At 40.4% G+C, this 13,055-nt stretch overlaps 1 protein-coding gene across 1 annotated transcript in view; it reads left to right on the top strand.

The window, feature by feature from the left end:
* kiaa0825 (KIAA0825 ortholog) overlaps positions 1-12,397 on the top strand; it is a 123,134-nt gene extending 110,737 nt beyond the window's left edge. The window contains exon 23 of the mRNA XM_038704328.1: positions 11,511-12,397. Coding sequence (XP_038560256.1) covers positions 11,511-11,694 — 184 coding nt within the window. The 3' untranslated portion in view covers positions 11,695-12,397. The remainder of the gene's footprint in view (positions 1-11,510) is intronic.
* Positions 12,398-13,055: the final 658 nt, after the last annotated feature.

The raw sequence follows: 13,055 nt of genomic DNA, 5'->3' as shown, positions 1-13,055 counted from the left end.
CTGTTTGCCTGTGCCTTGTATTGTCACTGCACTTATCAGTGATTTGATATCACTCTATTAGTGACTATAATTTCTTTCTATTTATTGTACTTGGTGGATAAGATAAATCTCCTTTATATTCAAAATTGAATCTATCTTTGTCAGTGTAATGCTATTTTGCATGGATTTTGCCTTTTGAAGGTTCTGCCTCTGTCTGTCTTAACTGCCCACTGATTCAGAGTACTCTCATTGAGTTGTCGGCAGGGTCACCGGGGACAGAATGCCAACTTTGTAACCATTTTCTCTCAAAAGTGAATGATGTGATCTGACATTTAGCGTTGATGATGGCAGCCTGAGCCAGTAAAGTAGCATATTAGTGCCCCTCACCTCCCTTTATGACCTACACAGCACTTGTGCATTAATGTCAATAATGTTCTCATTTCATATTCATGTCTTTGTAGCATTAATATGCTACAAAGACATGAAAGTGTTGACCTGTATAGCACAAAGGCAAAGCAGGGAAAACTTGACATGGATGAAGGTTGAAAATCTATTTAGCATGTTATTCGTCCATTAGATTTTACTTTTTATAGAATTTGACAGTGTTTGTTTTTAGGTTGTAAGAAATGCAACACTGCCAGAGGGCTGTGTGTGAGTGTGTGCATGTATGCTCTCCTGAGTTGACAATAGACCTTTACAGCATCAAATCCCTACAAGGTGACGCACAACTTAAAAACGTCTTTTCATCGCCTTCCTTATCTCTTTCACACTGCTGTTGCCAGCAAGAAAGAGAAAGAAAAACTGAGAGAGGGAGCATTATAATTTTATTATAAGGACAGAGAGGATAAAATAGAGCATAAGCGATAAGGATCTGGAGATTAGGATGGAGCAGAACAATAAATTATGCAAAGTGTTTGAAAACACATACGGCTATAATTAAGTGGCATTTGATTTTAAATGAGGTGACAGTGAGGATTTATTTATCTCCTTAACCCCTTAAAACTGCCATTAGCATGGTAGAAAATGAACTGTTTGAAATGGTAAGAGAACAAGGCCCTGATCTGATACACAATAACAGAGCACCTCCAACCAAAGACTGATACACACACACACACACACACACACACACACACACACACACACACACACACATAGAAAGGTGAGATCAATGTCTACATGGACTAATCAGTTCATTGCAGGCCCAGCAAAACCACAGGAGCCTATTGCTAATAATGTCATTATGAATGGAGCCAGAACACTGCTGTATTTACAGTAAAACAGCCTTCAGTGAGGATTTCCACACCAACTGGTGTCAATTACTTTCTCTAATTTCACCACACTTGGCAACTATTGACAGGAAAAGCTAGGGTAAGCAATTCATTTCAGAAGTTTTTTTAGTTATATTTGTTGAAATTCTCCTTATATCCCAACAGCAATCACTAAATAAAATGCTCTGACACAGGCCTGTGACTGCCACAGGCCTGTAATCCAGATTGATTGCCTCGCCTACCTACCTGTCTACCTACCTACCTGCCAACCTGCATGCACTCTGCCCATGCTCTCATTGCACATGAAAACAAGTTTTGTGAAGTGGCTTCGGAGGGAGGTCTGAGATTTTTTCTCTTTTGCTAGTTTCGTCAATACTGCCTACCCCAGCTTTAACCTGTCTCAGTTAAATTAAAAGTGTTATACTGGATGTCATCAAAAACTCATTTTTTAAACTACAAATGATGATTTAGGTACAGGATGTAGGATTAAAAGAGAGTTGCTTCACAAACAAGCCCTTTCTCTGCTGTTGTTTTATATGTGTAGTGCAAGAAAAAGTTTGCGGAAATGAATCTATGGCATTTACCTTGATGTTATGCTTGGATGCTCATTACCTCAGTGTCTGATGAAAAAGTTTTCATTAAGAAACTGCAATGATGGAAATACTTCACTATGGTTTCTCCCTATCTGATAATTCTATGCAGTAGTTTAACTGCACAAACATCAATAATATTAAGCTAAATTCCTATCTCTAATGAGATAAAATCAAAAGGATGTATCCATGCATTTCTGTATTACTACATTCATGTCTGTGATTGGTCAGATAGTTTACCTGTGAATAGATAACACTGTAAACACTGAGTGTCAATACTGCACATGAAGCCTAATTATAGGTAGAATTCACAATTTTTTCATATTGCAAAAACACAGCTCTCTGTATTGTTTTTAGAATCAGCCATGATGTGGTCATTGATTTTGTTTTGAGTTCCAGTAACTTCAGTTTTATTCCAACATTTCTGCATGCACTTCAACTCAATTTCTCACCATGAAATCATGCATACTAGCAATTTACCCAACTAAGGCACTACATAATCCTAAAAAAGTACAATATGCTGAAATATGCAATTTATTCATTGTGGCTATGGAAATTATATATAGTTGAGTTTGAATAGATGTTTTGCCAGATCAGTGTCTGAGAGCGAGGTCTTTATCTGAGAGCAAGTCTCAGTTTCTCAACCCTCAGCGCTCCTTAGTAGATTTCACAGTTTATATATGCACAAATGACAAAGAGAAAGTACTGAATAAGTAATAGGCTATTTCCTGGTAGCAGATTGAGGTGAAATCTTGTTTTCCCCTCTGTATACTGTTCAGTGGGGAGATTGCATGAGTGAATTCTTGTTCTCCGTGTTTGTTCTTGTGTGTGTGACGAGGGCAAACTCTAAAGCTACTGACTGTTCATTAATTCATGGGTGATATTGTATGCATTTGGTGACAAGGTTTAAAGGAGTAGACATGGAGGGAGCTGGTACGTTATGGGAAGCTTAATGATAACTCTCTAAAGGAAGTTTGGGGACTGCAGAACATCTGGTGGCAGAGGAGGTTGGACAGGCGAGGTTCAAGTGGATTGCAGAGAAAGGCTGATGAGGGAAACAAGTAATCTTGGGCTGGTGTCAGCTGAATGTTGTGTGGCGGTTATCTGCAGGGGAAAGCAGAAGATGGAAGAGAAGGTGGTTCTTTGTTGTCAACTAGTGGACAAAGGTTGGACAAAGCTCGCAGTTTACAATGAAACTCTCAGATTAGTCAGACACAAATCACAGTGAGATTGTCAAGGGAAACTTGAACATATGAGGGAGTGAGTGCCTTAAATACCATTATAAGAAGCTAAGGACTAATCAGAGAAAGAGCTGCGATAGAGGCAAGGGTTTGTATTGAGACTTTGTCTTCGTTAGTGTCTTTTTAGTTTGTGTATGAGATCATGTTTGTAGTTACATAAAGTATGCACATTTATTTGTGTGTGTGCATTTTGTCATCAGCAAGTGTTTATCTTAGTCCAAAGTAAGAGTTTCCTTCCCTCTTCTCTTTTTTCTGTCTTATTCTTGCTTATCTCTCTTCCCGTCTCTCTTCCCCCATCCTTCTCTCTCTTTGGCTCATGAGGGAAGACAGATTGCCTCTGCTGAGATTTTTTGATCCCAGAGACCTGCAGGCACACTGGAGCCGTCAACAGGTACCTGCCTGCCAGGCCGAATGACTGACTTACTGACTGCCCAACTAACTTAGCTTCCCTTCATTACTGTAGTAACATGCAAGAGGAAGGTGATGGAAGGGGGTGGTCCTGAGGCATATGGGGTAGATAAGAGTAGGCTGTCACGCTCAGACATACATGCATCAAAATCTCAATAGCATCAATTTACTAATGGCGTAGATATCAGAGTGCAATATCATAAATGCAAAATGGAAACACGTGAATGCTGATCAGATGGAATAAAAAAGGTTAATGTTTATTTGGAGTTGCCTTTTGGAAATAATTGTTGTGCCCCGTGTAGCGGGAGTTTGAGAGGCGGTGTCAGACAGTCATCAGGCATACACAGGACATGGCTGAAAGGTGCCAGGGTGGTTGGCTTCCTTAACGAAGGGCCTTGCTGTAATGATTTACAGTAGCTCAAGTGAGAGAGGTCACACACACACACACACACACACACACACACATAAGCACATACACATGCTCGCATTTCTCCATGTCACAACCTCCTCTTGGGTGCTGTTTCAGTGAAAGGTGCCAGCCGGCTCAGCCAAGCTCCTAACAAGAGGCAAACAGTCGGGAGACTGAGGAGGAAGAATAGAAAGGTAAAGTAAGGCAGGGGAAAGGGGGTGAGGAGGAGAGATAAGAGGAGCAGAGACCTGTCAACCTTCTGGGACATGTGCAGAACTCACTGTCTATGTGGAGCAGTCAGCTACTGCGCTGCACTGACCAGCAGACGTCGGCTGTGTAGACTTGGCAGGTGTTTGGTTATTTGCTGTTGTCTGCATGTAATAATACATTCACAACCAGCAAGGATTCTAAATTGGACCTCACCTTGTCAAACACAAACAAGGCCCCTCACCCTTTTCTCCCCGGAGCAAGATTTGATAGATCTTACCCACAGAAGCATAGAGAGCCTATTTGAGGAATGTACCAAACTGTGTCCAATAGACTAGTACTCACAGTCACACTGTGGTGGACAAGCAGCCTAATGATGTCTGAAATACCGGCACAACTGCTATGATATGCTGTGATAATTGCTACCCTCCTGTCCGCAGTACAAATAAATGTGGAATCGGTGGGCAAACACATTAATATGGAAATGTCTACATTAATTTGAAGCATGGTCTAAATTATTCAGTAATTAAGCCACTGCAAATTTATACAAACTTTCCCCTGGATGACTGGAGAGAATAGTGAGGAGCTAGGAACAGCCATGTGGAGGGATTTGAAATATGTGGTCACATGATGTGAATACATTGTCATATTTGTCCAAATTAAGAAAATGTTACTTGCATGAATACAAAATTGGCACACAAAACACACAGAGAAATGCATACAGTATACAACCTTAGAGTCATTTTAAAAAACAAATATTGTTAATTTCCGTACATTGGGAGCAAATGTAGAAGCCTCTATAGCTTCCCACCACCATTATAATCACCACCACCGCCCCTCAAAATAATGCCCCTGCATGGTGGAGGCACAGCAGAGCCTCTTGCATAAATGTCACTATCCCATGATGGATGCATTTATATTTAAAAGCACACTGTAACCAACAAGAGCACTTTTAAATAATGTTTTTGATAGTTTGACATTTTGGGAGATATTGATACCACTCTCACGTCTGTACATTCAATTCGAAGCTGCAGCCAGCAGCAGATTAGCTTAGCACAAAGAACGGAAACAGGGGAAAACAGCTAGCCTGGCTCTGTCCAAAGGTAACAAAATCTGCCTACCAGCACCTCTAAAACTCACTAATTAACATGTTAAATCTCATTTCCATACAAAAACTGAAGATGGAATATTGTGGTTTATATTTGTCAGTGCTATGCTAGGTTTACTAATTAACATCTTATATTTAACGCAAATTCAGGTACAGTTTTCAACTTGGGTGTACGGGCTCTCATATGAAATAACATGGCCATAACATTTTACTTGGCTACCTTAGCTTTACTAACGTTAGCTAAAATTAGCATTAGCCTATACTGACTTTCGACCTTGCACTGCAGATGCCAAATATAACTTTATATCTCCAGTCTAGTCTCTGTCTCTCTTTCCCTCATCCTCCCTGTGTCTTTGGACCCTTCAGGTTGTGTGCTTTATCTGAGGAAAAGGCCCTTTGTGTTATGTAATCTTATGTGCTGGACTTATCATTGCTTAGATTTGGAGTTTAAAATCATAGTGTGTTTGAAGATTTGTGTTTGTGTGTCATTCTGTGCATGCACTGTGTGTGTGTGTGTGTGTGTGTGTGTGTGTGCATGTATGTATGCCTCTGTGTCTGGGTGTGTGTCTGCACCAAAGCACATACAAGCGTGTCAACTTGTGTAACTGTGAACGTCCTTTCAAAGGGCTTTTACAGATCTGTCCGAGGCCCTTTGATCAGACATTCTATGACTCGCCTGCTCTCAACGGCCCTCGAGATGGGAGGGTGCGTGCTGGGTGGGAGACAAGGCTAGATGGACATGGATGAGACTGTGGATTTGACCCACACATTCTCACACACACACACACAAACACACACACACACCCACACATACAAACAGAACAAAAGTGGAGCTTGATGTGAAACATAGAGACACTAAAGTGACAATGCAAATGTTGGTGCATGCGTGTGTGTGCCTACAGGTGTGCCTGTGCATGTGTGTGAAACCACTCTCAGCTACACATCACTGTAACTCGCTGCTTCAAGCAACCCCTCGACTCTGTGTTGTGTGGAGAATGATGAATGGGAGGCTTGTTTGTCTTTTTATGCCGCCATTTATTATCTTAACAGGAACGGAATATGTTCCTGGTCAGTCATACAGTTGGATCGCTACAGGCAGCTCACACACAGCACAATACAAAAGAACAACAAATTATTTTAGCACAGATGCTAACTAGCTAGCTTACAGAATGCATTTTGCCGTTATTTTGACACTTTATGACTTAAAAAGTTACTCTCGCTTTTCATCAACATTTTAATTAAATTCAGTTCAGCTTTATTGGCATGAATGTAAAACAACAATATTGGCAAAGGTACAAATAAAGTAAAAGTGAGTGTGTAAAAAAAATAAATAAATAAAAATAAATATTAAAAATATAAATAAATAAAACAGTAAGCGTGTGTGTGTGTGTGTGTGTGTGTGCGTGTTGTAAATTTCCATAAGTCACAGTGTGCATGTTTATGGTGGGTATAAAGACGTGCTACACAATATTTGTTGCGCTTGGCAACTCATCGGGCATGTTTCTCATGAGTTGGCACTGTTTCAAAATGACTGGAAGATTTATCTACTACTTCTGAGAGAGGCCCCTTGAGCCAATAAATCTACACAGATACATGGATATCAAATGATGGCAAGCGGATTCATATACTATACAAACTCTGTTACATGTATGTTATTGTGTTTCTTGAATGAAGTCAAAATGTCATCACAAGATTTGAAAGTAGCCTACTCCCTACTACAAAGAATCAGCCTCTGCAAAGGGCTAGTTTTGAGTTAGTTAAGTTAGAGAGGTTTAAGGATAAGGTTAGGAAGGTTGATATTGTCATCTTCTCAAGTATTGTAATACATTGTGTATGCATTTGCATTTGTTTATTGAACTCAGCAGCTGTAGAGTAAAGCTACGCCGGTTCGTGTATACTTTTCAGATTCAGATTTGCTTTGATATTGCACATGTTTGTCCTTGTTTATTTAGTGTGTTTCTTGTAGCTTCTGAGTGGACATCAGTTTGGATTGAGATGGTTCTCAGGTAAGGTCTAATACTGAGTGGCATCACCGCACCGCACGGACATACTGTAGACCTGACACTGAGTTGATCTGACAAAAGAATGGATCAGTGTAGCAGCTAGTAAGTCAGAAGGTAGAGCATAATCCCTTCTGTCAAGTCTCTGTCTCGTCAATATTCAAATCCAGCCGGCTGTCCAATGGCTGTCAGTTACAATCTCCCTCTGGCTCATAGCCTAGCACAGGCACATATCTAAATTGAATTGGATGTTTGCTTCTCAATGGAAATTGAGTCAAAGAGATGACCCCATGGCCCTGTATTGTGAACTTGTCAGTTACACCAGCTGAACTAGATTCTAATGTCCAATGTCCATTCCCAACTAATAACTTTGTTGCTTCCTTTTGTATATGGCTTCTCATTCTTCTTTTAGTTTGTCATATAACTGCTGTCTGTCTCCCTCTATTCACCATGAAAAATTTAACTTTTCTTGCAGACCAACTAATCTGCTTCACTTAAAACCAATGACAGGTCATGAACAAAAGCCCAAAATGCTCTCTGTCACCTCTTAGACGTACTCTGTGTTCTCTCCTGCATTGCTGTCTGTCACAAAGGGCCAAGTGTGGAATGAGATAGTATGGATTTAACACATACTCACATAATCATACTGTACGCATCCTTCCATCAACACCTTCAACCACCAATCCATGAACTCTAAACTCATGACATCACCAAAAAGTAGCTGCTTAAATGTTAAAATTTCTGGTCAGGTTCATCTTTCTGTGGGAAGACTGCTCAGTCTAGTGTTTTTTTATTTATAACACACGTTTTTATGCATCAATACTTATCTTTTTTTCAGAGAAATAGGGTGAATCTAAATGTGTCTCAGTTAGTGAGGGACTCTCTTGTTAGTTGCAAACCCATTTTGTGATGTGAATTGCTGAGTGTGTGAAGTGTTTATTTTTTACAAAATAAAATCGTGTCTAATTCATCTTTCGCTCTAATCCCAGGGTCTAACCCCAAATGAAATGGTTGACGATATGACGACCAGTCAAAATGATGTCTATTCACTAAAAGTAACCTAACTCTGAAGGTCTAAAACTGAAAGTGGTTCTCACAAGGGTGAAAATCATAGAGGACATTTAACCATAGTCTCTCTCTCACTCTCTCCATCTCTCTCTCTTTTTCAGTCCCTCTCTTCCTACTTCTCTGACACATGTCGCCCTGGCATGCATGGAAAGGCCTGACCTTTGGAAAGTTTAGCACTTTAAATATTTAGGCTTGGGTTATGATGGATCCTCCAGGCCCTGCGGCAATGTGCAAAGCCTCTGATTAGGGCTGCTGTCAGAGTCATTTAGCCGAGTGTCTGGCTGTCGGTGGCGCTCTCTGTTTGACAGGCAAGCCTTTTAAACAAACAGCGGCCCCAGTGGCAGAGCAGGCAGGGCACCCAGCGCAGCACAAACACCCAACACTCTGAGAGAAACCACTCAGCCCACTGACAGCTGCAGAGGAAACCACTGGCCACTGTCTCTCTGTCTCTCATGATCTTTCAACCACTTTGTCTTTCTGCTCACTCACTTTCTTTCACTTAGTCTATATACTTGTACCTCTGCCTGTTTTATTTTGTTGCTCTTCTTTTCTGCCTTTTTGTTCTTTTCCACTCTCCATGTCGACATTTTCTTCTTTATCAGAGTTTGCATCTCCTTTTTGTTATTGCCTGTCTGTGGGAGCCACTGAAGTTGAACATCAAAGTTTCATCTGTGGCGTGTTTTGAGTAAGATTTAGTAAGTTGATTGCCGGATGATCTCTGAGCAGGGCTTATGCTCTTAATTTGTCAAACATCAGTACTCATTATCAGCTGAAAATCAGGATAGATGCTCTCTGTCTTGTGGCTGCATCGTTCCATGATTAGGACAGCTTACGTTGATGTTCACATTGAAATACATCTGAGCCAGCCTTTTCATCTCACTCTGAGACAATCTCCCGTGGCATCAATCCTGTAAATATATGAGTCTTAATATGTGTGTCCTATTCTGTATTCAGAGGAAGAGCCAAGTCAGCAGCTCCAGTATTAATGCATGAGAAATGAGCAGAGCCCATAAGAATTAAAGGGTAAGACTTCCCTTATTAAGATGTAAATTCCGGGGGAAAACTTGCCGAAATGAGGATACAGTGAAGTTATTGTCAACTTTAGCCTACTTATGCATTTCTAAGAGGAATTGTTGATCTGTAGTTGTTGAAATTAGATACACACACACACAAAGCACCTTGTGTATTTTTCAGCTCATTTTCAGCACAAGATCAACCAATCTCAACAAATATGCAACCCCTACTTTACAGAACAATTTACACTTTTGGCAACATTATCTAGTGACAGTATACATGGCAACTATTGTGGTAATTCAATCTTTGTCTGTGTGTGATGCTTCTTTTTTTCCCTCTTTCTCTCTGCCTCTACCTCTACCTCTCTCTCATTTCAAATTTGCACTTAACACCTTCCTGGGGAAAGGCTTCTCATTCATCAACTGTGTTTGTCCCGGTGACAAGCAGGGCGCCTCCTGCATATCAATATCAGCTAAGACAATGCTGAGCCTGTAACCTTCAGCTAAATGTCATTCTGCTTAATCCTATTTGAAAATTAAACATTGAAAAACCTTTAGCGTACCTTCCTGTCTTCCTTCCTCTCTCGCTTCCTCCTTTATTGGCCACCATTCCACCAGCTTTCTGTTCTCCCTCACTCTCTTCCTGCTCCTGTTTTGCACACTGTGTGACATTTGTTTTGTTTTGTTTGTGTTGTGAGTGTTTGTATCCCATAATGGTTATTTAGTAGAACTGATTTTGATTTGTTGGCACTGAAAAAATAATATGGGGGCAATTTGTTTGCCCCTAGTAGTCATCTGCATTCATCCAAGTGAGTCTACAGCAGTCATCAAAGGCAGACTTAACTGCCTGCTGGATGTAAAGAGAGAGATCCAGACTGACACAAAAAATACCAAGAAAAACAGAGGAACTAGTGACCAAAGTTGGATGCGAGGGGAGAATGCACTCACATAAGAGGAAACCTCTCTGTCAAAGCTGCATATTTACATAAACAGATCCTCCCCTCACAGATGATAATTACCACACTGACGGTGGAATTGAGGCAGAGAAAGAGGATGTCTGATTTGTCCAGATACACATTGACAGAGGCTGAAAACTTCATCAAAGTGCTCTGCATTGAGAGGCCCACTTCTTAGTATGCATCAAACACATTTCTGAGTACTTGGTATTTTACCCCATTTTCCTTCTCACAAACATGTGTGCCTCACAGACATGCACAGAACACAACTATATGATACATGTTTGAAGATACAGTGAGGAACTGGAGGGGAGGGAGGGCGGAATAAAAGGAGGCGCAGAGATTGCAATGAAAATGCAATCATTTGCAGTCAGACAGATATAATTCTCCTTTGGAGGGAGTGTGATGCGGCAGCTCAAAGACAGCCTTCAGCCAGCTCTTCATATGGATTTGATTGACCACAGTCAGTTGTCAAGAGATTCAATTGAAATACTGTGAGTGAATTACAACGTGACTGCCCTTGATGTCTTCATATTGAAGCCCTCCATCCACTCTGTAGCTCGAAGAATTAGAAAATGTGATGGAGTGACATACTGTAGAAGCGGGTAAGCTAGACCGAGAAGCAACAAAATGTGAGGAGCAATTTAATCCATGCTAAAAATTTGTCCCACGCGCAGGGCTTGTATGAAGGTCAACAGTTGTTATACTATGACTTAGCCACAGCGAGCATCAGGGGAAGGCACATACAGGACTACAATGAATCAAGAGCATCTATTCTCTTTCACTTTTTCTGTTTTAATGTTCTCTAGAACATCTCTTGACTCTGTGTGTGTGTGGATGCTTGCTGCTGTGAAAGTGGCCCACACCGCATGAAAAAAGAAAGAGAACTTAAACTGTGAGAACCCAAAGTATGACTTGTAGAACCTCTGAGAGTTTCAGACTGCAGTGTGTGTGAGAAAATGTATTTTGGTCAACTGGTTACTCTTTGGATTTGCCGTTTTAGTCTGGATGGGAGGTTCAAACAAAAATGTAGTAATGTGAATGTAGCCTCAATCTATGTTTAACCCAAGCCGAGCTGCAGGCAGTGAGGTCCTGTCTCTTTTCTGTGTGAGATACAAATAGAGGCACACAAACAGCATTTTGTTGACAACTTGTAGAAAACATATTTTGTCGGTTCTGCTGTATGTGTGTTTTCATTTAACCCGGAGTGACGGATGTTTGTTGGTACTGAAACAGCTGATATTCTGTCTCTATACTTTCCAGGTGGGAGATGCAGGAGGGTGCAGAGCTGGAAGATGGAGAGAAATCTATGGTAGAGGAACTTCAGAAAGCCTATTTTGTTTGCTGCTGCAGCCCGGGACAGCAGGACCCTCCTGAAGCTGATGAGACACTGGCAGAGGAGACCCAGGGGGAAACACGTCCAGCCGATAAAAGTGCTGCCCAATAACAGTCCACGCAGTTGGAATTTTTATCACGTTGTAAATGTTTGCTTGTAATACTCACTTGCATCTCTCAAGGTAGTAGGTATAGTGTGAGTGTGTGTGTGTGGGTGGGTGTGTGTGGGTGTGTAACTGGGTTTGTTCATGCACTTTATGCAGTGAGTTTGCATATGTGTGAAAACATGAGTGAGAGAGCGGACAAGAAACTGAGTGAACAACAAAAAGAGTGAGGAAGACGGTGCCTCCCTCTTTATGCACACACCTCAGACAAACTCTCTGTGCTTTTCTATGCTGCATCAGACGCATTTCATCTTTTTGGAGCACATCTCCAGAAATCAGTTCTGGGAAATGGAGAGCCTGGATTTGTTTGCCTGGGACAAGATGGGACTGTGTGATCACTGTTGGTAGTTGAAGTTTTTTTTTTTTTGAGACAGTGAGTGTAAAGACATTGGTGTCAGCATACTTTCTCCTCATTCCTGAAAGCAAACATCAAATATTACGGTTGGGAGGCAAGATGATGTATGTTTTGATTACAGTGTGTCCCAAAAATCTGCCCCACTATGTAGCATCAGTCAGTATTTTGTGCAAACTGAAAAAACATTTATTTTATGTGTAATACGATTGCTCAGTATATTTTTCCAAGTTTGTCGATATTTTGTTATTTATGAAATGGAGAATTAAACATGAAAATAAAATCATATTCTTACTTCACTGTTTCTTGGTTCTTCTGTCTTCTGATCAATTTGTGTGCTCTCTGTGCAGTCAATAATTTATGATGATTTATGACTATGAAGTTAGCATTTAGTTTTTGAATACATACATCAGATGTTCTTCTGTACTACATCAGATGTTCAAATAAGGATTAAACAACTCAAATTATGCTCGTTTTATCAACAAGAATATAATTTCAGCTCACAAAGGTTAGTGGAAACCCTGTGCGATTCCTTTGAGAGTGGAGGAAAACCTATCCTACTCCAGAGAGAGATGTTCCTTTCCTTAACTAGATTTTTAATGCAAATGTAGCAAGATTACGATCGCCAAACCACACAGTACAAAAGACAAGAAATGTTCAGCATCTGAATTCTGGCTGTGAATCTGAATAAAGGCTAAAAGGCAACAAAGCACCATTAGTCTTTGTAAATGTATTTGACTAACATAAACCTTTTTTATTTTGTATTTTCAGAAAAAAGTATTTGGCTAGCCAAACTAAGATAACTAAGATTATTTGGCTTTCAAGTTATAAACAAGTCATAATGCTTTTAACACAAAATTAAATGCCAATAGAATATGTACCAACAAAGCAACTTTTAATATACAATACCAAATTAACATATCAAGGATAATACGAATCCAAGCTTTTGTTATACAT

The sequence above is a fragment of the Micropterus salmoides genome, unplaced genomic scaffold, assembly GCF_014851395.1.
Source record: "Micropterus salmoides isolate LMB-PRFRI ecotype aquatic unplaced genomic scaffold, ASM1485139v1 Ms_hic_scaffold_7, whole genome shotgun sequence".
Lineage (NCBI taxonomy): Eukaryota > Metazoa > Chordata > Actinopteri > Centrarchiformes > Centrarchidae > Micropterus > Micropterus salmoides.
This window is presented reverse-complemented; position numbering and strand designations above follow the sequence as displayed.